This window comes from Ctenopharyngodon idella, chromosome 1, assembly GCF_019924925.1.
Source record: "Ctenopharyngodon idella isolate HZGC_01 chromosome 1, HZGC01, whole genome shotgun sequence".
In the NCBI taxonomy this organism is placed as follows: domain Eukaryota; kingdom Metazoa; phylum Chordata; class Actinopteri; order Cypriniformes; family Xenocyprididae; genus Ctenopharyngodon; species Ctenopharyngodon idella.
The window spans coordinates 22,892,034-22,917,858 of record NC_067220.1 but is presented as its reverse complement, the minus strand read 5'-3'; the positions used below and the strand labels follow the sequence as shown (position 1 = coordinate 22,917,858).

Below are 25,825 nucleotides of genomic sequence, written 5' to 3'. Positions count from 1 at the left end.
CTAACATTGTAACATTACAATCAAAAAAACAGAAATAATGCTTTTTAAAGCTGAAGTTGAATTCATTAAAAAATAAATACAAACAAAAGCACAGACTAATTATTAGACTATTTGATTTACCCCCTTATAATAGTCACTTTACAGTTACTGCTATCATAAAAATGCACATACTTGTAGTATAATTCTACATATGGCACATTTATTGTCCAACAAATATTTTAGTAAAATGTATGTTTTAGTCATAATTTAGTCATAATTCTAATTATTGCGCTTCGTCTATTTGGCACGCTCGTTCACTGAAGTCTGTGAAGTTTAGCGGAGACTTGCTTGTAGAAGGCTCATCCACTCCTGACAGCAAAATTGAAATATTTTCATGACTTTCTAACATTACAGATGGAGAATATACCTGTGAAATGCAAGATATCCGCTGATGAAACCACCATATCTCAAACGCATTAAACTATGCAAGTATCTGTCAGAGCATCTGATGGGACAAGCCTCATTAAACTACGTGTTAGCTATATCTTACAAGCAGAGCTGGGTAGATTACTTACAAATTGTGTTCAGTTACTGATTCCAAATTACATGATAAAAATTGTAGTTTGTAACATAATCCATTACATTACATATTTAAGGTAATGTAATCTGACTACTTTTTGATTACTTTTTGATTACTTTTAGATTACTTTTGACTAAACTCATTTATCACATTGATTTGAATAGGATAATCTTGTACCATATTGATATAAAAATACAAAGAAAAAGAAAATATATTCCATTCTTTATGAACAACATGAAGTGTATTAAATATTACTACTATATTAAGTTAGTTTCCCAGACTGGGGTTTGTGAAGAAACTGCCGGGGGGTTGGTGAGCTTAATGAAAACCTATTATGTAATTAAATCATAAAAATTTAACATTTTAAAATAAATTATTTTAAAATGAAAAGCAGTCAAAATAAAACACTTACTAAAAAAAGATAAAAAGATATATTTTATTTTATTTACCTGCATATCATGTGACCATTAACTGACATCAAAGAACGGTGAACTTAAAGGGATAGTTCACCCAAAAATTTATTAAAAAATTATTCCATGATTTACTCACCCTCAAGCCATCCTAGGCGTATATGACTATCTTCTTTCAGACGAACACAATCCGAGATATATTTAAAAATATCCTTAGTCCTCCAAGGTTTAAAATGGTTGTGAATGGTAGACCATATTCTGAAGACAGAAAAAATGCATCCATCCATAAAAAAAAAATTAATCCATACGACTCCGATGGTTAATAAAGGTCTTTTGAAGCGAAGGGATGCGTTTTTGTAAGAAAAATATCCATATTTAAAACTTTATATATTCAAACATATATTCGCTTCCGGCGAAAGACCGCACGCAGAAAATGCGCAAGTCGACTTGAGCCAAATGAGTAATCCTCTGACGCGATGTATGACGCAGTATGTAGGAGTATCATAAGCTTAGACGCCTCTCACGGATCAAACAAATACGGTTGCGCAACAAACTCAAGCTCCTCTTCTCTTATATCGAAATCCTCTGACATTTCTCTTTAAAATTTCTCATTTTAAACTTCTAATTTGTGACTAGTGTTTTGTTTTGCTCTCTCCTCTGCGCCTCCGTGTGCGTCATTGCGTCATCGCGTCAGGTCAAAGGTTGCTCTTCTACCCAAATTGCCGTGCGCAGTATGCGTACGGTCGTCCGCCGTAAGCTCGTTATTTTAATTAATAATTTTAATTTAAATATAGACATTTTTCTTACAAAAACGCATCCCTTGAGGGTTAAGTTTAAAGGGGGGTTATCAGTTTCTGCCAATCTCATGTTAATCTTGAGTACATATAGAGTAATATTGCATCCTTCATATCTCCGAAAAGTCTTTAGTTTTATTATATTTATAAAAGATGGATACGCTGTACTGAGTCTTTTCCGAAAAAAGCCAAGCTCCTGGAGGCTTGCCTGCCGTCAGTGCCGTGGGCAGAGCTAAAGAGTCACGAGCGCGCGCAGCTTTTGCGTAGAGATCGTCTTCAAGCTGCGACATCATTATAAATAAAAGGGAAACAAAAACGTTTGTGTTGTTTACATTTTATGCATTTGTGCACCGATTGCCAACAAAACACAGACATCTGATGCAGCTTTACTCACCACCCGCGATCTGCAAATCTAGCACCGAACTGGGACTTGTTTACAAAGCGTTCATCACTGAAATCCTGGGAATAAACAAACATATGTGCACAACTCCGTTGCTGCCCCGGAAAAACAAACTTCATCCACTGTTCCCTTAATGCTGGGTTCTTTGGGAAGCTGAAAAAGGTAATCTTTCCCTCACAACCAAAAACACACTGCTTTGGTGACAGGAGCGGTGTCTCATTTCGGAGGCTGCGTCCTCTGGAGGTTGCTTTTGAAGGCTGCGTACGTCTTCAAGGATGTCATATTTAAGAAAAGTAACAGTAATAAAATTGACTGATATTCATTGTGAGGTTTAAAATACTGTAATTTCTTTCTTACTTTGCAATCTAACGGTTATTTTTTTTAAATGAGACTGCCTCGATGATGTATGCAGCCTTCAAAGGGTGCAGCCCCTGAATTGGGACACAGACATTGTTGAAAAATCTCTCGGCTTCCCTATCCTGAACGAAACACGTTGATGACGCCCATCAGCGCGTTTCGTTCGGGATACGAAGCCGAGAGATGCTCTTGCTCTTGCTCGGGGTGATGAGTGTGTGTACACGCTTATCAGGGAGAAGTGCCTATACAAGGAATTCCACCCTTTATGACGTGATACAGGCCATTCCAAACATCCACAACCGGAAGTAGTATATTTGGCACAGAAATACTCCATCATACATCCAACTCGTGTTTTAAACTTTGGCCATGTTTAGCATGAGAATGCCAACTTTTTGACAGTGTAAATAAGTCAGAATGCATGAACCCCCCCTTTAATTTTATTATTATTATTATTATTATTATTATTATTATTATTATTTAAATTTTATTATTGGCCCAACTTATTAACTTAAAATCTAAGGAGGTTCAGCTGACAAAAAAGTTGGGGAATCCTTGCATTGCATGTTAATATGAAATTACGTGAATTTGTACATTTTAATGACATTAATACATGGTTAAATTACTCACTGAGTGATAATTGAAATTATAATTGTGTTCGTCAGGAGCTGATTAAATATGCAGTGTTGCAATGTGGAGAAAACGCTTGTTAAAAGTGAAATGATTTCTGTAAATCCAGTGATCAAATGCTGTGTTTGTCTCAGTTTTCAGTGATAGTCACATGACTAGTGGCTGGTCTGTGTGTGTAAAAAAGGAAGTAGAGGGGAGAATCAATCAGTTATGAATAATTTACTGCCATTGTGGGAATAATATGTAATCATGTAATCAATAAAAAAAGTAACTAGTCTGATGTGTGTGTGTGTGTGTGTGTGTGTGTGTGTGTGTGTGTGTGTGTGGGCTCGTTTGAATCAAGACGACCTGCTCTAAATAAAGATGTGTGATTATAATTATGGTTTACTAATTTTTCACAAAATTAAAATTTTTCACAGAACATGGCACAAAAGCCTCATCTGTATACTGTTTACATGCGCGTCGGTGGTAACTTTTTACAGTTTTACTTCATCAAATTGCGATCGGTTTGTGAGATCGGCCAAATTTATTGACTACCGATTCAGTCATTGAATGTGATTATCGGCCGATAACGATCTGTGGCTAAACGTTCGGAGCATCCCTAGTTTTATTAAACAAATTTATATTAATTTGTGTGTGTGTGTGTGTTTTCCCCCTCATGATCCAGAAGGTTTGGGAATGAAAATCTTCTGCCACATGATCTTCAGAGGAAGTGAGTATTCATGTCATAATAACATTAAGACTGTAAATGATACTGTGCCCCGTATGTGTGAGGAAATTCATGTGAACACAGAGGTAAAGCATGCAGACTTTGCACAAAGGCACGACTCTGGTTCAAACTTATCTTCTTGAGTTTAAGGGCATAGATCACCCCAAAATGAAAACTCTCTCATTATTTTCTGACCCTTAAGCCTTTCAAACATGTATGGCTTACTTTCTTCTGTGAAACACAAAATATTTTAAAGAATGTTGGTAGCCAAACAACTTTTGGACCAAATTATATGGACAAAAAATCACTAAGAAATCTCTCAAAATATCATCTTTTGTGTTCCACAGAAGAAAGTCAGTTATACAGACATGAGGGTGAGTAAATGATGACAGAATTTCCATCCTTTAAGTATTTCTTGAGTAGGGGTGAGCAGGGCACGACCTAACGCAGGGCTTGTAACACGCATGCTTTAAAAGTTTCCACACATTCCATCATGACACAACTTGTCATGAATATTTACTAGTTGCCATATCAACACCATATAAAGAAAAAATTGCACAAATTCCAAAATCTTTGGAAGCTATAACTGAGCATTTATTTAACCATAGCAAAAGTAAAATTCTTACTGAAATTAGATTATCTAAATTTTTAGTTTTTATATAAAATAAGACAAATCTGCTAAATAATAGCAGATTTGTCTCATTTTATATAAGCACTAAAAAAATAATTTTTATTTATTTGATTAGATAAAACCACATAATTGTACTAGACGTGTGAAATTAATGTGGAAAAAATAAATACTCTGAACCCCAAGTGGATTTACACAAACTGAGAAAGTCATCTAAGTACATTTTAAAGGCATTTCACCCACTTGTAATAGAAAAACAGCTCCATTGATTAACTAATTGCACATTTTTCTGTAATTTAATTGATTAATCATCTAGTAATATAACATTTTTATATTGTAATTTCAGTTGAATCCCAATAACAATATAAAGACAGTTTATTTTAAATGTGTGTAATGGCATCTTTTACCTAAATGCTATAAATGAAAGCCATTATCATTGATACTAATATTGCTACTAATGTCTCTATTAAATGGATTTTCCCCCTCAATTTTAGTCATTAATTAAAACCATTCAACATTACAGTATAATTAAAAAGTTATTTATTTATTTATTTATTATTTATTTGCCATTTAATAGGCTTTGAGAAATATAACAACTTTTAATTCAAGTTAACTTAAAAAAAAAAAAAAAAAAACGGGTGTCTTCTGGCATAATATAAGGCATAAGAGACTGGATCCAACATTTTTGGCTTTCCTGTCATGTCAAAAGGATCTAACCGCGTTTATCTCAAATCTAACAGTACTCTGTGTTCATATAGCCAGAATGTCTAATAATGTCACATGTTGTTGAAAACAATTTAAAATTAAAAGTGTTTACAAAATTGAAATCCTCCTTTTTAAGGACTTTTCAGTGACTCACAGTTTGTCTTTTTTCTTTTTTTACTCCCAGATGCATTAATGATCCGGCTGATTACAGGCCATTTGGAGGAGGATTGCTCTTTATCTGCTGTGTCTGTCACTTCTGGTGCAGAATCTTTGTTGATAATGTAAATTTACATCTGAATAATAAAACAGTTTTAGAATCAATAGTGGAAACAGTGAAAATCTTGTAGATGTATCAGTTTTGTATTTAAGTTGAGAATATTTCATTTAACTTTTTATTAAAATTTGATTACTGTTAATCAGTACAGCATTTAAAATGTTAAATGTATTTCACTTAAAATGTGTACTGTATCTCTTCAAATCTGAATTATTAAATTTTCAGTTTTATACAGTTTGTGTACAGGCTTTTTATTTTCTCTTCCAAAAAAATAAAACTGTTCATTTACAATCTTGAGCATTCTTTAACACTGTATTGAAGGTTTTTAATTGTAAATAATCTGTAAAATAACAGTGTTTCTTTGCAGAACTTGTAGTACTGTCACTTTATTGAAGGTGTTTGATCGAAATAATCTAGGAAAATCCGTTAAAAAAAATAAGTGTTTTATACCAGTGTTTCTTAAACCTGTCCTGGGGACCCCTCACCATTGCACATTTTGCATGTCACACCCAATTCAAGTCTTGCAGTCTCTACTAATGAGCTGATGAGTTGAATCAGGTGTGTTAAATCAGGGAGACATACAAAATGTGCAGTGGTTAGGGGGACAGGTTTCAGATAATATGACCGTTATTATGTCATTTATGGTTATAGGAAGTGTACCACTGAGAATTATTACAAACTTGATCATTCTGAAATATGGCCTAATTTAAATAAGGAAATAAGATTTTTCCTAACAAACAATAAAGCATATATTTTTCCCCTCCATTTTGTTTAACTGCTGGGCATTATTTTTATCAAGCTAAAATATATATAATATATACAGTATCTCACAGAAGTGAGTACACCCCTTTTTCATGTGACAACACTAAAGAAATGACACTGCTACAATGTAAAGTAGTGAGTGTACATCTTGTATAACAGTGTAAATTTACTTAAAATAACTCAACACACAGCCATTAATGTCTAAACCACTGGCCACAAAAGTGAGTACACCCCTAAGTGAAAATGTCCAAATTGGGCCCAATTAACCATTTTCTTCATGTGACTCGTTAGTGTTACAAGGTCTCAGGTGTGTATAGGGAGCAGGTGTGTTAAATTTGGTGTTATCGCTCTCACTCTTTCATACACTGGAAGTTCAACATGGCACCTCATGGCAAAGAACTCTCTGAGGATCTAAAAAAAAAAAAGAATTGTTGCTCTACATAAAGATGGCGTAGGCTATAAGAAGATTGCCAAGACCCTGAAACTGAGCTGCAGCATGGTGGCCAAGACCATACAGCGGACAGATTCCACTCAGAACAGGCCTCGCCATGGTCGACCAAAGAAGTTGAGTGCACATGCTCAGTGTCATATCCAGAGGTTGTGTTTGGGAAATAGACGTATGAGTGCTGCCAGCATTGCTGCAGAGGTTGAAGGGGTGGGGGGCGTCAGCCTGTCAGTGCTCAGACCATACGCCGCACACTGCATAAAATTGGTCTGCATGGCTGTCGTCCCAGAAGGAAGCCTCTTCTAAAGATGTTGCACAAGAAAGCCCGCAAACAGTTTGCTGAAGACAAGCAGACTAAGGACATGGATTACTGGAATGAGACCAAGATAAGCTTATTTGGTTCAGATGGTGTCAAGCGTGTGTGGCGGCATCCAGGTGAAGAGTACAAAGACAAGTGAGTCTTGCCTACAGTCAAGCATGGTGGTGGGAGTGTCATGGTCTGGGGCTGCATGAGCGCTGCCGGCACTGGGGAGCTACAGTTCATTGAGGGAACCAAGAATGAGCAGAGCATGATCCCCTCCCTTCGGAGACTGGGCCGCAGAGCAGTATTCCAACATGATAACGACCCCAAACACACCTCCAAGATGACCACTGCCTTGCTAAAGAAGCTGAGGGTAAAGGTGATGGACTGGCCAAGCATGTCTCCAGACCTAAACCCTATTGAGCATCTGTGGGGCATCCTCAAATGGAAGGTGGAGGAGCGCAAGGTCTCTAATATCCACCAGCTCCGTGATGTCGTCATGGAGGAGTGGAAGAGGACTCCAGTGGCAACCTGTGAAGCTCTGGTGAACTCCATGCCCAAGAAGGTTAAGGCAGTGCTGGAAAATAATGGTGGCCACAGAAAATATTGACACTTTGGTCCCAGTTTGGACATTTTCACTTAGGGGTGTACTCACTTTTGTGGCCAGCGGTTTAGAAATTAATGGCTGTGTGTTGAGTTATTTTGAGGGGACAGCAAATGTACACTGTTATACAAGCTGTACACTCACTACTTTACATTGTAGCAAAGTGTCATTTCTTCAGTGTTGTCACATGAAAAGATATAATGAAATATTTACAAAAATATGAGGGGTGTACTCACTTCTGTGAGATACTGTGTGTGTGTGTGTGTGTGTATATATGTGTGTATATATGTGTGTGTGTGTGTGTATGTATGTGTGTATATATATATATATATAATGGCTTAAATTCAATTCACATTTTTGTGTAGCACTTTGGACAATACATATGGTTTCAAAGCAGCTTGTTTGTGCATGTTTCTACATTACAATTTAGTGTAATAAGTTATCAGATGTGACATGTCCATGTCTAAAATGTACAATTGTAAGATAATACAAATCATGCAGCTAACATGTATTCATTTTAGGCAGAAACAATGAACTTATTAAAGCAATTATTACAAGTTGTGATCATAATGATAATATATAGAAAATTTGCAGTTGTATTGATTCAGAGTTGGCGTCATCTGAAGTCCTGGCAGGGGTTGGTGTCATCTCTTCACAGATGTTGGGTCATCTGAAGTATTCGTAAAGGCTGGATCCAATCTGGAGCTGGCGTAATCTCTAGTTACCTCGGGATGGGCATCTCGAGGTAGAAACAGAAAAGAAAATGGAAAATAATTAGCGTAACTGTGGTTCATAACATTTCAAGCAATAGATAGGTATATGCTTTAGATCTAATATAACTGCTGGCAAGGTTATGAGATGCATTATTTGAATGCTTGGCTAAAAAGATGTGGGTTAAACTGGGATAGTGGACATTATCAGGAAAGCCATTCCAGAGATTAGGAGCCAAATGCAAAAATGAATTTTATGCAAATTATAACATATAATTGGTGCATACAGTCACCAGTCCTCCTTACACATTAATAATTGATCTGCATGATTCGTAATTCATCAATTCTGTCTCGTGTCCAAAAAAAAAAAAAAAAAAAAAATCAATAAAGTTTGATTCTTGACTGGGATCTAGCAAAACCTTGGTCATTATAACAATAAACAAATAGTGAACAGTGAATTGGCCTCTTGGAATAATTTTACATTTTTGTGCTATGACAACTAAATTGGCAAATGTTTCTATTTATTTCCCATTTCTTGTTATTTTACATTCACCCCCATCTTACCCTACAATACCAAAGCACCACCTAAGATAATCAGTTCTATAATTGAAATTTATGATTTTAATTCATGTATTTAATTCTTAATTTATATACCTTTGTTAAAGTTATGTTGGAGTAGTCTCAGGGTCAAAGCCTTTCGTTGCACACAAGATTAAGTGACTGTCAATGTGTCTCAAGGGTCCATGATAGTATGTCCTCTTACCAGTGTTTCTGGCTTCCTCTTGGCTGAGAGATCCACTGCAAACTATATGATCTACATTTCCCTGTGAAGAAAGTTGGGAGATTATATCCTAGCCACACATATCTTTATAAGGAATTTATTGGCACTGAACAGGTCTTACAGAATGGATATGACTTGTACTGTATATACTTCACTGAAGTAACTGCCTGAACGGAGGATCTCATAGCATTAGGAGGGACATGCAAATATATTTTTTAAAGATTTTTTTTTAAAAGTATTAACCATGGATTTCAAGAAAAGAAAACTGAAAATGTGTTTTAGGTCCAAAAAATTGTTTAGTTTAACTTTAATAATTCAGCAAAATTGGGGTATAATAAAAAAAAAAAAAAAAAAAAAAAAAAAAAAAAACGAAATTCATTTTCATGATCTTCTTGGCATTGGTTTCAGAAAACCACCTTCTATTAAACATAAGGTAGTTAAGAGTTATCTTTTATACTATAAAAATCTTTTGGACCTACAGCAAGTAATTTACATTACATTTATTATATCTTTTGCATGGACATCAAAACCCTCTCATCTAATTTTGACTTCAGTCATTTTATCAGTGTGCTAGTTCAGATGCCACTGCACAGATCTGATAATAAGAATTGCCCTGAATCTTAAAAAATGTTAGGTCATACTCAATAAATGTGTTTTTTATTGGGAAATGGTCCACAAAACTGCTAGCTCTGAAACTGAAGAAAAATGAGGCTTTAAATGGAGCTCCCACTACTTCTGTGACAGCAGGGTTTTGTTGTTTACTCATATGTCAACTTGGTGAAGTTGTTGTAGGTGGAGTGCCTGTTATCGCTGTTGTTTTTGCTCTTTCCCTAGAGCCTCTAATTCAATAATTTCCCTGTTATCTTTTTACAGGTCTAAACATTATGTTTCATGTTTGCACAATGTAATACCTTTTCTTTTTTTTTCTTTTTTTTTTAACACGTTGAATCAGTTATATAACAGAGATCTTGTATAAACCACCCTAGTCTTTGTTTGCTGAATAATGATCATGGATTAAATCTTACATTACTCTAGTGCAGGATACTTCTGGCATGAATCTACAGTAATTAGTCAGCAAACAAAATTCATAGAGCCCAAAGGACATTGATTTAGTAGACATTTATTCAAAAGTGAAGTTCAACAAAGCCAAGGTGAAAACAGTCCAGACATGATCAGTTTTTATTTATAACTTTTCAAACCTAATAGTTTTTGGATATAATTCCAATTAAGGTCCATAATCTGGTTAAGCTTTTATTATATGACATATGTTTACATGCTTGATAGAGTGTACAGCTATTTGTGTATTTCTGTATATAAACATGATAATCAGCTTTTATCAAATAAACATTTAAGTAAAAACAAAGACTGCATTTTAGTACTTAATCAATATTCATTTTCAATGGCATTCAACATTCATTCACCAGACTAAGATTAATGATGAATTAGGGATTGTAGGCTAGTAATCACTTTAAATATGAGAATGATATGGTGCTGTCATCTATCTGTATCTTGATTTAATTCCTTTTTAATGAAATGCCATGGGTCATCAGAGATTAAACACCCTTGCTATGCTTTCAGTTAAATCCATCCATCCATCCGTCCGCCCATCCGTCAATTGCCAGATCTTAACGAGAAAGCTATTAACAATTTCACCCAAATGAAATATATATTATTTTATTTTAAAGTGAAATTCACTGCAAAATCAATCTGTTTTATTTTGTTTGTAATTCATAATGTGTTAATTGGCTGTAGTGAAGCATTCCACTGAACTGTAGGAAATTGCTTTTAAGTTTTTTTTGATAGCACCATAATATTTAATTTCTATGTGAGCTATATGCACAGATATAGGCATGTAATTGTTAATCTATGTCTGCATTTATCCTTTTTTCAGCACCTAACATGAGCATTTTTATTATACCATGTCAAGTTAAAAGTAGTTCACTGTCAATGAAAGCATCTCAAAACCAGTCTCAAGTTCCATAGTTTATGTTCTGTATTTGTTACGTCCTTTTGCTGAATTTGTTCCATGGTTTCCACTGGCCTTCACATTCATCTTTCCTCTGACTACTTGTCATAAACTGGTAATAATATAACACATATTCCAAGTTGCTCACAATTTAGTTCTGCACTTTGACTTTAGATGCTCACTCTCATTTCTCTCATTCTGTAGAGTTTACTCTAGAGCAGGAGTGTGCAAACTCGGGCCTGGAGAGCCACTGTCCTGCAGAGTTTAGCTCCAACTTGCCTCAACACACCTGCGTGGAATTTTGTAGTATGCCTAGTAAGACCTTGAATAGGTTTAGGTGTGTTTAATTGGGGTTTTAGCTGAACTCTGCAGGACCTCCAGGAGCAGGATTGGACACCCCTGCTTTAGAGAATGATGGGAATGAAGGGACTCTGATAACATACTTAAGATATATACATTCTTAAGTACTTTTATTGCAATAATATGTGTAATATTTCATTGGTATTGGAGATATTCCTTATTGGAGCCTTTTTACTAAATTGACTAATTTGTTATTCTAAAACATATTCAATCACCATGATCCTTGGCGGCCATTTTGTTCCAGTCCCATGGGATTTATTTGTATCTTTGCCCTCAAATGTTCTTAACACTTTGACAGCTCAATCTTGAGAGAGAAAGTGTTCTGATTAAGTATGTAGCTGTGAGTAAAGCCTGTGGCACAGCCAAGTTTTTAATTTGACTTGGTGTATTTGTACAAGGCTTCAGAAAGAAAATGCTTGAATGCATAATGCTCTGAATTGAAGTACTGCGTTGGTAATGGTTTCATTTCCACATGACAAGGTACAGCAGAACTTAAATAATTGATATAAATAATTATTGCGATATAAATATATTATAATTAAGTATTGTTTATTTTTAGTATTGAATTGGATTATTAGATTAGTAAGAATTAGCTTTTTGCTGAGGAGCTATTGTTAGTATATTACTGCATTAATCACATGTAATACACCACACACATAATAATGTTTCACACCATATTTATGGTAGGTCTAAGTAATTTTGGTTAGAACCAATACCTTGTTAGTCTATCGTGCCGTTAGAACTCAATTTCTTTTTCTACCTTGAAATATAATGTCTTATTGCAAAGATGGAGACTTGAGACTGAGACTTGGGGTGTGTCTCAATCAGCTCCCTAGTTCAGTAGTCCGGGCACTGATCTGGCAGTCGGTCATTTTAAGGGCTGTCTTAATCGCAAAATCCTTCTAGTGCACTGAAACGTTTGTTCCCTAAAAAGTCCCACAATGCACCATGAAAACAAGGGAGCATCGATGCTCACTATGATCCCTTAACGAAAGTTCTGAAGCGCAAAACATAAATCATGTGAGCCAACTCACTGCACATAATGACACGCGATAGTTTTTTAAACAAACGAACCGTTATTTAATTATATTTCAGTAAACATACATTGCTAGACAGGCACTGAGCATAATGTAGTTAACATAATAAATTTAAATTTACAACTGCAAGTATATGTAACAATCAAGCTATTTATCATAATGTACTTTATCATTAAAAAAAGTCAGAAAAATGTCATGTCACCATCAGTGTTCCAATGTATAGTGAGCCAGGGTCCTTCCTGTCCTTACCAGTTACCAAATTCATGTACACGATATACTGATTGACGAGCTAGGGAGCTGACTGAGACATGCACCCTTGGACTCGAGTCCCACTGAAGTTTTGACTTGGCTTAAAAATAAGTCTTGCCTATAACTTGCACAGTTCCTTCTATGTCAACTTGGTGGATAGTAAATTAATGATTCATTTTAAAAGTACATGGTATTAAATATGAAAAGGATCATTTGTTATTAAGTGAAATTTTATGTATACATTAAATGACTTGTCCTTTTACCAAAATGATTTGAGACTTGGACTTGGACTCTTGACAAAAGACTTGACTTAAACATGTCTGTATTTTGAAATGGTCAAATTCAAATACTATTCAATTAACTATTAGGCTAAGTGCTGCATGTTACAAAACATAATTTTGGGCTACCTATCATGGGCTCTATGCACTAGGGTGCATAATTTGCATTATAGCCATTTCACTACTCCTGAACAGCATGTTTACATTTATGCATTTTGGAAATAAGGGAGACATCCAAAATATGTGTTGTTAATGGTTCTCCAGAGTCCAGAGGCAGGGTTGGGAATCACAGCAATAGACAACTGATGCAAGCAACGACTTTCATTACTGGAGTCTGGTGTCTTATGAATTAAATTCTACTGGATATGTTACAATTACCTTTATGAATGAAAGTTTCTGATTTCTTTCTAATTTCGTTTTAAAAGTGCATCATGTTGCATCACTGTACAGATTAAATAAGGCTATGGTCCAAACGGAGTTATAAGTACAGGATATGTCATATAGAGCAGGGGTTTTCAAGCTAGGAGGTCTATGGAAAATTTGAAGGAAAAGGAAAAAGAATTTATGAAATGTATATTTTAGCACAGAATTCAGAATTAATAAAAAAAAAACCTGTCTCGTTTTATTTTGCAGAGAGTTAGTGAGAAGGTCGGAGGTGCAGAAGGAACTAAATTAGATGAAGACTTTATGGAAATGGAAAAGGTAAGTTTCCTTCAGCGAGAGTTATTCTCTTTCGAGAAGCATAGCAGTGAGCATTTGGTTGTTTATTAGAAGTTTCTAATTTTGGAAGGTTTTAATTGGGTCATCTTAAAATTATAGATTAGCACTCTCCATTTAAGTGAGAATATTTTAAGTGTGTTTATAAATGTGTATTTTAGAGTATCTCTTTTAAAGACAGTTAAAACTGGGATGGATGGATGGATGAAAGAATGAGCAGCTACTAGGGGCTGTAGGTAACAATGGTGTGATCAAAGCAAATGACATAAATCAAAGCAGTGATGTATTTTCTTTGCTAGAGCACTTAATTACCAATTGGAAGGTATGCAGAGTGGAAGAAAGAATAACTTGACATAGACCACTTAAGATTGTCATAGAGTTGGTAGAATTTTATTTAAGCAGTCTGATGTGTAATGTCAAACACTGCTTTAGAAATATGTGGAATGTTTAATTCTTTCATGTCTAAAAAATGTTTCTTTCTGTTCTTGTATATTCTCATCTTTACTGTACTATAGAAAGTTGATACCACCACAAGGGCAGTGTTGGACATTATGACCAAGACAACGGAGTACCTGCAACCCAATCCAGGTAAATGTTGATGATAATGTTGTTTTTTATTGTATATCCCTAGTTTAGAAAATAAAAATGTCATTATTATACATCTGTTTCGTGCATGTTTATATAGCAACTCGTGCCAAGATGAGTATGATGAGCTCCATGTCTAAAATCCGTGGAGGAGATAAAGGTCCCGGCTACACACAGACTGAAGTCATCCTGGGAGAGTCCATGCAAAAGTTTGGCAGGGAACTCGGGGAGGAATCCTGCTTTGGTAATGCTTGCTTTGTTATAAACATACACAATTGTTGGATCCGTTAGCTTTGTGGGTAGCTATTCATCAGCACATAACATGTTATAAACACACACAGTGTAAACTGCATTATTCCAAAATAATGAGTTCTATTTGCATTTATCAACAAGCTATATTGACTACATGATTACTTAGTTTGCAAACTAGATTAAACTATAAAATATGCATCATTCTTCTGTTGGCGTGTAAAAAAGCAAAATCCATGACTGCCTGGATTCATCGATCATAAAGAAAAAACTCATGGTTGTATTTAGATGTTTAAGCCATTGCACCACAGACTTTATGCAAGTCACACGTGAGTAAAACTTTCCTCTTATTGGTCAGAGTACATCTGTTTGTTGTTCATAGCATTATCCATCAAGATGGATTGAAAAGTTAGCTCCGCAGGCTTATCGTGGCTTTATCTGTAGCTGTCGTTACACACACACACTCACTTCTACAAAAGTAGCCATCATTCCCGCTATAATTTATAATTTACAGCTGGAGTCAAGGGAAGAAGTGCATTTAGACAACATTTTAAAATTAAGAGGCACTTGTGGGCTGTGAAAATGGTTACTGCGCTGCTGTTTTTTACTTAACACATTTCCCATCATAGATATACAATAGATGATAGAGCTTGGATTGTTTGTCGGTTTGGTCGGATTGCTTTCTCATCACAACCGAACTGCTCCAGAGTTTTTCACTAGAGCCAAGACTTCTTTATTCAGACGATCTCGGGACAATTAATTTGGTGCAGATTCTAGTGTGATTATTGTGTTCATATATGCCTAAATGATCCAAAAGATGGGAGAAAGCACACCGTGTTCCAAAACAAACGCTCCAAACAGTCCAAGTGTGAAAACGCCAATTAGCAGGAAAGATTTGTGATAATAGCAAGTGTTTTGATAAAAAGCGGTTATTAATATATGAGTCTAGATTAAGAAATAGTCGTAATTGTTTGTTAATGCAAATTTTATTGTTTTTATTTTTTATTTTTTTTTGGTTTTTATTGTTTTATTGTCATTACTATATCCAGATAATATATTTTGCAGTCAAGTGGCCCCTTTGCTGCATAATTTGAGTATCCCAGCTGAATAGAGTAGCAGGGTTTGTATTAGTGTAAGGACAAAAAACTACTTCAATCAGTACATTGATGTCTATATTGAGTCCTTAACAGTTTTCCCCTTAAAATATGCATATAGCATGTATTGTACTCTTGTGTTTTGCAGGTGTAGCTCTGATCGATGTTGGAGAAGCAATGCGAGAGCTGGGTGAAGTTAAAGATGCTCTAGACATGGAAGTCAAGCAAAACTTTATTGATCCCTTGCAGAATATGTATGATAAAGACTTAAAAGAAATCCAGGTGAGATATACGAAATTATTGCATTGAAACCCTCCAAAACCAGTACCTTTGAGATTACAGGAAATCATGCAGTCATCCTGACACAACATTTACCCCTTGAATTTTCTAACTTTTTTTTTTTAGTTTTTTATAACTAGGGATGCACCGATACCATTTTTTTAAGGTACAAACAAATTACAAACAATACAACAAATACTATAGAGATACAAATTAAATAAACTTGTTTTTCAGATGCAGTAGGTTTATTTACCATGTATACATTTATTAAACATCTTTTGTTGTTTTATTAACATTAATGACAAATATAGGCTACGGTCCCTTTAAGACTGAATCCATGGATACTGACACACATCCTGTTTTCACCCAAATGTTTACGTCCACTTAAGCCATAACCGACTGTATTTACGTGAGATACTCCACACGGTGGATATTTTGACAACTATGTGTGCATTTGACCATTCAGGCACGAGGAGAACTGATCGGGCGCTGTCTGAGAGAACTGGGATCGCGCGCGTGATACTGGTATCGGTATCGGTGCATCCCTACTTATAACCTCTTAGGGGCAAATTTACAGTTGTGTTGCTTTTGCATGTAATATTTCAGTGTAAAAACCTGTATCTTATTCACTAACCTCCTACAATCCAGTGTAACCAGACACTTAAAGAATTTGTTCACTTTCAAATTAAAATTAGCCCAAGCTTTACTCACCCTCAAGCGATCCTAGGTGTATATGACTTTCTTCTTTCTGATGAACAATCTGAGAAATATTAATAAATATCCTGACGCATCCAAGCTTTATAATGGCAGTGAGTGAGGATCAACAAGTATGAGGTGAAGAAAGCGCTTCTATCCACATTCATCCATCATAAACGTGTATTCCACACGGCTCCGGGGGGTTAATAAAGGCCTTCTGAAGCGAAGCGATGCGTTTGTGTAAAAAAAAATATCCATATTTAACAAGATAACTTGTTAAATATGGATTTTTTTTTTTTACACAAACGCATCGCTTTGCTTCAGAAGGCCTTTTTGAGCTGTGTGGAATATGTTTATGATGGATGGATGTGGATGGAGACACTTCCTTCAGCTCATACTTGTTGATCCTCGTTCACTGCCATTATAAAGCTTGGATGCGTCAGGATAATTGTGTTCATCAGAAAGAAGAAAGTCATATACACCTAGGGTGGCTTGAGGGTGAGTAAAGCTTGGGCTAATTTTTATTTGAAAGTGAACTAATCCTTTAAATTCTTTGAAATAATGCTGAACTGTATTTAAATCAAATCATGGTCATAGTAATATGTCAATTTTGACAGTTTAGTGAACAAGTCCCAATTACCACTTATGGACAGCAGTTACAGCATCAATGATCATTTCAGTTCAGTTTCAGCAGCACATTTAAATGTAGATTGTTTTGTGAATTTGACACAAAGAGGTTGTTGAATGAGGGATGGGGCTGATATTTAATGATTTTGGATAGGCTTTCAGAGCCTATCTAACTTTCAGATACAGCCTGTGCGATTTAAATGTACTTGTGAATAATACATTACAGTGAGAATATTTTGTAATTTGAAATGGCTTTGAAGTCCCAACCATTGATGTAGGCAATGCTTTGGAATCCCTCTAGGGGTCAGTAACTGAACAGTGAAAATTTCAGCTAACTTTTTCTGTGTTATGACAGCATCACCTGAAGAAGCTGGAAGGGCGACGGTTGGACTTTGACTATAAGAAGAAAAGGCAAGGAAAAGTCACAGAAGATGAGATCAAACAAGCCCTGGAGAAGTTTGATGACTCAAAGGAGATTGCAGAACAAAGCATGTTTAACCTTCTGGAGAGTGATGTAAGATCTGTGACCTGCCCTGTGCTTGCTTTTGTTCACCATCCATTTCATGCCTCTGTAGACTTTGATTTTATTTTATCTGTCCCTATTGTGCCATGTTATATATCCAGTCTTTCCCACTTCATCTTTCCTTTTTATTTTGAAGCAATAAATCACAGGATTCACTTGTTTTCATTTATCAGTGCCTCTTATACAATGGCTATGTTTACATGGTTAATTAGTCTGATTATTACCAATACTTAAAGTAAGAATTAAGATGTTAACATGACATGGGCAAACCTTTTCAATCCCGTTTACATGATACTTGTCATGTTTAGATTATTTGCTAAGAGTTGTGATGTTTTTGCTTTAAAATAGGCAGCCTTCAAGCCCTCCCAGCGTACATGGACCTGTTCACCAGTTCTAGGGTACACGGTCTCCCTCATTTTGTAGAAGCCACACTTCTGGGGAGTTTATGCTTATAGCTTTACACAACATGGACATTGTGTTTTATTGATGTTCAGAATGGACACACTTCAGGCACATTTCCGAGCATCGATGTGCATGATGCTAAGAAGTGTGGCTTCTTCTGTTCCAGCATGTTTTCGAACCCATGCATGAGCGTATAGTCAGATTAAAACCGCAGGACTCCACATATTGTACAGTGATTTATGGTTACTCTAAATGTGAACGTAATCATAATCACAGTATTATTTACATGAGCTTGCAGTACTTCACAGTACTGCATTATAAGGGTGCATGTAAATATAGCCATTGTTTGCTAGTCTTGACATTCCATCTACAATCTTTGAAGCATTTCATGTGTAATAGTTGTTGATGTTCTAACTTTGTTTCAGCAGATTGAACAAGTGAGTCAGCTTTCTGCTTTGGTCCAAGCTCAGGTGAACTACCACAGACAGGCAGCAGAGATCCTTCAGCAGCTCTCCAGCAAGATAGAGGACAGGTTTGTGTTGTAGAACAAACCACAAAGTTTGTAAATTGAGTCTAAACATTTAAATGGAACCTCTCTTCCCACAAAAAAAAACTATGCAATTACAGGCATCTATTCTTAAAGGGTTAGTTCACCCAAAAATGAAAATTCTGTCATCATTTACTCACCCTCATGTCGTTCCAAACCCATAAGACTTCAAAAAACAAGAGAAGATATTTTAATGATATCTGACTGATTTCGATCCCTCCATTAACAGTCCAAGCAACTACCACTTTGACGCTTCAAAAAGTTCATAAAGAGATCGTGAAAACTAATCCATATGAATAGAGCGCTTTAGTCCAAATTTTCTGAAGAGACTTGACCTCTTTATATGATAAAAATATTTAATTTGGGCTTTCTCATATAAACATTCATCAATACACACATCAGTTGTGGTAAATGAGAGCTCAAATATGCTTGCTTGACGTGCGAGAACCAATGAGGTTCATTCTCGTGTGTTATGCAGCACGTTTGAGCTTCCACAAAAACCAACGTTTGTTCTCGCTTGTTAAGCAAGTATGGTTGATCTTCTGTTTATGTTCGCTGATCAATGTTTATATGTGAATAAAAGCTTAAATTCAATCTATTCTTCAGAAAATTTGTACTAAACCACTCTATTCACTTGGATTAGTTTTACGATTTCTTTATGAACTTTTTGAAGCGACAAACTGGTAGTTGTGTGGACTATCAATGGAAGGACAGAAATCCCTCTTATTTCATTTAAAATATCTTCATTTGTGTTTTGAAGATGAATAAAAGCCTTACGGGTTTGGAACGACATGAGGGTGAGTGATTGATGTTTTGTTTTTTTCTTTTTTGGGTGAACTAACCCTTTAAAGTTAAAAGTATGTTCATGAAAATGAATTTCTCTATTCATGTGTCATTACTTCACAAAAAAACGATAATGAGTTGGAAATTGGTATTAAAGCTCTGTATTTTTTATTAATTGTATTATAGTGACAATTGCATACACATAATTTCTAAAACTATGGCTCCTTTCCTGTAAACTCAACACATAAACACACAACATGTGTGTTTTTTGCAAAAGCAAACACTTTAAAGCAAGCATACTGCTCTCAAACTGATGGTTTGTTAGCTCTTATACACTACAGCTACACATGTATGTAACAAATGCAAAACATTACAATCTTGTGTGTTTCAGGGTGCAGTGGAGTGCACAGACATAGCATTCACACATACATGTATGTGCAAAAATTGTGTATATACATTATTTTTGCCTATTCAGTATACATTTACACATATTTAACTCATATTTAAACAGAGAAAGGAGTTCTAAGTGCACAAATTAGCTAAAAGTGTTTGCAAACATGAGGACTGGTTGTAATTGTTAAATGGGTGTGGCATTTTGAAAGGCAGAGTTGATGGCCAAATGAAATACGAGAGCTCTTAGTTTTGAATGATGTGTCTAATGTAGAGAATTGTTTAGTGTTAGTGAAAAGAATTGCTTTAGAATTTCAAACTAAAGTAGATAATGCGCTTGCAGTTTTGCATTCTTGGTCTGAAGGTTTAGATACATGAGGTGCACTCAGTGAAACAATTAACTCAAGAACCACTTTTAGTGTGCAAGCGATTTGTTTAAAAAAAAGTGAATATATTGTTTATTTCAATATAATTTTATTCATAAGCCTACATTCCACAGCAATCCGTTTTCGAGTTTGTCAATCTGTCTGAGGTAGCCGGGGGATGTTTTTTTGTATCCCACCTGCACTTGGCTGTTGCGGCGCATCTCGGTGTGTTGCATCACATCAAGAATGTCACATTTTTAAGATGCTGTTTGAAGTTAAAAGTAGTTTGACACGTTTAGAGACCCCATTCAGTTCCATTCTGTTGCACTCCATCTGTATTTGAACACAAAACATCCTGTGTAGGTAACTCCACCTGGTCACGATAAGTGTGGTTTGGTATAGCACGTTAAGATGCCTGTAGTAACAACTGGGGATGGTTAGTTTGCAAAATACGCAAAAACATGTTTTGTGTTTAGGCTTGCTCAGAGGGAAAATTTCTTGTGTAAAAATTAATTTTACATGCGTTTTGGTGACCCGTTAAAGGTTTAGTTTACCCAAAAATGAAAATTCTTTCATTGATTACTCACCCTCATGTCGTTCCACACCCGTAAGACCTTTCTTTCATCTTCAGAACACAAATTAAGATATTTTTGTTAAAATCTGATGGCTCAGTGAGGCCTGCATTGACAGCAAGATAAATAACACTTTCAAATTTCTAAAGATATTTTTAAAACAGTTCATGTGACTACAGTGGTTCAACCTTAATATTATGAAGCGACAAGAATACTTTTTGTGCACCAGAAAAAACTAAATAATGACTTTATTCAACAATATCTAGTGATGGACGATTTCAGAACACTGCTTCATGAAGTTTCTAAGCTTTACGAATCTTTTGTTTCGAATCAGTGGTTCGGAGCTTGTATCAAACTGCCAAAGTCACGTGATTTCAGTAAATGAAGCTTCGTTACATCATAAGTTTGTGACTTTGGCAGTTTGATACAAGCTCCGAACCACTGATTCGAAACAAAAGATTTCAGTGTTCTGAAATCGTCCATCACAAGATATTGTTGAATAATATCACTAGATATTGTTGAACTGTTTTAAATATGTCTTTAGTAGCTTTCTGGGTGTTTGAAAATGTTAAGTATCTTGCTGTCAATGCAAGCCTCACTGAGTCATCGGATTTTATCAAAAATATCTTAATTTGTGCTCTGAAGATGAACGAATGTCTTACGGGTGAGAAATGACATGAGGGTGAATAATTGAGTAATTAATTTTTGGGTGAACTAACCTTTTAATTTTGTGGTAATTCATTTATTTTTAATTTTATCACATTATCTTTCATATAAAATTGTACTAAATTATCAGGCCTAGTTTTTTGTTTGTTTATTTATTTATTTATTTATTTTGGCAGAATAAGAGAGGCTTCTTGTAAGCCAAGAAGAGAGTATGTCCCCAAACCGCGCAACTCCTTGGATTTGAGTGAAAACCACAATGGGAATATTGGGCACAGTGGCCCTTCTAGATCACCAGGTAAAACAATAAATAATTAAATATATGAAATGAAGGATTTCATTTTCTGTGCTGTAAAGAATCTTTTTTTTTTTTCTTTTTTTTTCTCTTTAAACCTGTTTCAGCTCCAATGGACCAGCCATGCTGTCGGGCACTTTATGATTTTGACCCTGAAAATGAGGGTGAGATAGGCTTCAAGGAAGGTGACATCATCACCTTAACCAGCAAGGTTGATGACAACTGGTATGAAGGAACGGTCAATGGGCAATCTGGTTTTTTCCCTGTCAACTATGTAGATATCCTGGTAGCTTTGCCCCACTAAGTCTAATGCATGTACCCTAATCATGACCTGATTAATCAAACCACTTCTTCTGCAAGAGGAGGAGATAACCAAAACAAACAGCACAAAAAGCTCTGTTGTGGTATTTACGCATAAGAAATAAGCAATGAAAACATTTCGAGTGCCCTTTCGTAAATATTATTCCTGACTTGGAATGCCACCACTTTGTTGTATTACTTATTTATTTTATCTTTCTTGAGGTTGATCAGACCTCTGCATTGCCTGCTGCTATGCCTCCTGTATGTTGAAATGTTATGGGTTTTTTTTTTTGGTTTTGTTTTTTTGACATTTATCCACACCCTTTTAAAAAATAAAATATTTGCAATAAAATAAGATAACACAAATTATTTTGGTAGCATTAAGTATTAATGAAACATTATTTGAAGGATAATGGTTGAATTGTGAAGTATTAAACATTTATGTCATTTCATTTCTTTGAAATTGCAATAACTGTAACACAAATATACTTTAACATCTTTCCTATTCATAGTGTGAAATGTTCCACTGTTTGTTTAATGTCCTAAAACAAATTTTATCCTTTAAGTGGTGGTAGATTTGACTATTTAAATAGATTCATATTTAACAAAAAACAAACAAACAAAAAAAAAACACAAGAGACAAAGATCGTTACGAGAATACTTTATTTGTTGTGTTACAGTGTGTCATTCATCTGTCTTGTAACAAGCTGTATGGTCCATGAATCCTGTGGGCCTTTTCAAGCTTTCCATATCACATTCCATAGATGTTAAAATGGTCACTAAAAGGCAACACAGAAATTGTTTTATGAAGTAATGTGTGCGTGTGTACATATATATATATATATATATATATATATATATATATATATATATATATATATATATATATATGACTATAAATATGCCTGAGTGTGTTATGTTTTCAGAACCCATGAAACTGTGCATATCAACGTTTGTTTCATATATTTTTCTTTTAATGTTTTTAATGGTGAAGTGTGTCATTTCTGCGCTCGTAATGGCAATGAATTGTAAAGAAATGACAGGTACTCCCCCATATGCCATTGATCAGAAAGACACACAGTCCCGGTCTGAATTTAAAAGTACCACAGAGCAACAGCGTTTGCACTCTTTTGGGTAATAGATCAACAGATGGTTGTTGCACCTCGTCATATTAAACTGGAATAAGAGAAAGTGTTTTAACATTGCAAAAATGACACGGATGATTTAAAGCAGTGTCTGATTGTAAATGATGTATAATTTGGCCTAAAGTTTTCACAAACTGAAGAAATATGTGTTCTTAAAATATTTAAGTGTTTAGTTAATGTATTATTTATTATTATTAAATCTAAGATCCCCTTTATATTAAAAAAAAAATAATAAAAAAAACAGGCGTAGTTCGTATTGTCAGGAAATTCCAATATTTTTTCAATTGTGTTGTTATCCTCAATGAGGTCTGTACAGTCATTTTTGTGTTTTATTTCCTATTTGTGTATAGTCATGTATCTATAGTACCATGTGTTACTTTTGGATCAGCGTTGAAGCATTTACCATTAAAAATGAAACAGACACTGGATATTTATTAAAGTGCTAGGGGAGTGTTTAGGCGTAAAGCACTACATATCAACTCCTCTTTAGCATGAATTTTCAGTGACTCATCTGAATGAATAGGCTTGTACTGAGCACGAAAAAAAAACAGTGCAACTACAATAAATACAACAGTTTAAGGGTGCATGTGGAGTGTGTGTATTTTGTTTGATAACCAGTAGGTGATGCTGTCACAACACTTTTACAGGAAAGTATTTTCCCTCCTTTACCTCAGAATTTGTTAAACATCTGTCTAAATTAAAGGGTTAATTCACCCAAAAAGGAAAATTATGTCACTCATTACTCACCCTTATGTCGTTCCACACCCATAAGACTGTAAGACCCTTAAGTTCATCTTCGGAACACAAATTAAGATATTTTTGATAAAATTATCTTATTAGCCCCTATTGCTAGCAAGAAAATTAACACTTTCAGATGTCAAAAAACAAATTTAAAACAGTTCATGTGACTACAGTGGTTCAACTTTAATATTATAAAGCGACGAGAATACTTTTTGGGCACTAAAAAAACAAAATAATGACTTTGCAACAATATCTAGTAATGGCTGATTTCAAAACACTGCTTCGAAGCTTTACGAATCTTTTGTTTCGAATCAGTGGTTTGGAGCGCCAAAGTCACGTGATTTCATTAAACAAGGCTTTGTTACGTCATAAGTGTTTCACAGTTTCAATAGTTCATGTGACTTTGGCAGTTTGATACGCGATCCGAACCACTGATTCGAAACAAAAGATTTGTGAAGCTTCGAAGCAGTGTTTTGAAATCGGCCATTACTAGATATTGTTGAAAAGTCATTATTTTGTTTTGTTTTTTTGGCGCACAAAAAGTATTCTCGTCACTTTATAATATTAAGGTTGAACCACTGTAGTCACATGAACTGTTTTAAATATGTTTTTAGTACCTTTTTGGACATCTGAAAGTGTTAATTATCTTGCTAGCAATAGAGGCCTCACTGAACCATCAGATTTCATCAAAAATATCTTAATTTGTGTTCTGAAGATGAATGAAGGTCTTACGGGTGTGGAACGACATGAGGGTAAGTAATAAATGACAGAATTTTCATTTTTTGGGTGAACTAACCCTTTAACAACACCATATTCTGCTAGTTTCACTACCACTATATATATATATATATATATATATATATATAAAGTTTTTTTTTTTTTTTTTTTTTTTTTTGAAAGAATTGAACTAAACTTTCCTTTACATTTTTGTGAGATTTAGAATTTTTCCCCAATACGCTTTTCTTTCTGTGCCAGCTGGAGCTCAGAGATCAAAATTACATATTTCAGTTTATTAATTGACACCATCTACATCAGATCTGTATCTTTTTGGTAAAATGTACCATGTTGAAATTGGAACGTATGCTGGAACAGTCTGTAAACTAAATAAACTAGGAATTTCTTACTGAGAACTATTTACAAAAGTAATACTTTGTCCATCTGTACTAACTGATAACAGTTTAGCATTTTTTTCTGAAAAATTGAAATAATATTAAATAATAATAAACTGAAAGAAAATCACAAACTGTGGTGATTTTCATGTTGTTATCCATTGGTGTTTCCATTTTTGGCACCAATTCCCTCGGACCTTAAGATATTAATAGCACTGACCAAAAGCTTTCAACAGCTTCTCTCCCGCTGATATTCTCCACCTCCATGTGTCCCGCCCAGACACTGGCACGCCAGGGATGTGTCACTTCATCTTACAACTGTACTTACAGTCAGTGAGGCATATCACATCCACCCTATATGCCCCACCCCACCCCTCCATGAACACAAACCAACCAGCAAGCTTCATTCTTGCACAGCCACAATGTAAACATTTATCCTGTTTCCAGACTCACTGCGTGTCAGCAAACACACCAAAGACTAACAGTGTTTGTTGCACATACTGTGACAAAGTACATATTTATACATTTACTTGTATTTCATGTCTGAAATTGTGTATAAGGGATAACGTACAATCAGTCATTAGGATGATCAGGTCTTGGATCACCCTGAATAGGAAAAGTAGATTTTCGGTAACACTTTACAATAAGGTTCATTAGTTAACATTAGTTAACTACATTAGTTAACATGAACTAATAATGAACTGCACTTCTACAGCTTTTATTAATCTTTGTTAATGTTCATTTCAACATTTACTAATGCATTATTAAAATCTTGTTAGCATTAGTT

At 35.0% G+C, this 25,825-nt stretch overlaps 1 protein-coding gene and 1 long non-coding RNA gene across 3 annotated transcripts in view; both read left to right on the top strand.

Annotated features, from left to right (window-relative positions):
* The window catches only part of sh3gl2a (SH3 domain containing GRB2 like 2a, endophilin A1), a 38,812-nt gene extending 15,040 nt beyond the window's left edge, over positions 1 to 23,772 (top strand). The window contains exons 2-9 of one of the 2 annotated variants that reach the window (XM_051898574.1): positions 13,590 to 13,658; positions 14,189 to 14,261; positions 14,359 to 14,502; positions 15,750 to 15,883; positions 17,559 to 17,717; positions 18,554 to 18,660; positions 21,628 to 21,746; positions 21,851 to 23,772. In XM_051898574.1, the coding sequence (XP_051754534.1) occupies positions 13,590 to 13,658; positions 14,189 to 14,261; positions 14,359 to 14,502; positions 15,750 to 15,883; positions 17,559 to 17,717; positions 18,554 to 18,660; positions 21,628 to 21,746; positions 21,851 to 22,047 (1,002 nt within the window). In that variant the 3' untranslated portion in view covers positions 22,048 to 23,772. The remainder of the gene's footprint in view (positions 1 to 13,589; positions 13,659 to 14,188; positions 14,262 to 14,358; positions 14,503 to 15,749; positions 15,884 to 17,558; positions 17,718 to 18,553; positions 18,661 to 21,627; positions 21,747 to 21,850) is intronic. The other variant, XM_051898584.1, reaches the window with a different exon arrangement.
* Positions 1,573 to 5,697, top strand: LOC127515222 (uncharacterized). Its single transcript, XR_007930792.1, has 2 exons — positions 1,573 to 3,859; positions 5,374 to 5,697. It is a non-coding gene; the product is annotated as an uncharacterized LOC127515222 (long non-coding RNA).
* Positions 23,773 to 25,825: the final 2,053 nt, after the last annotated feature.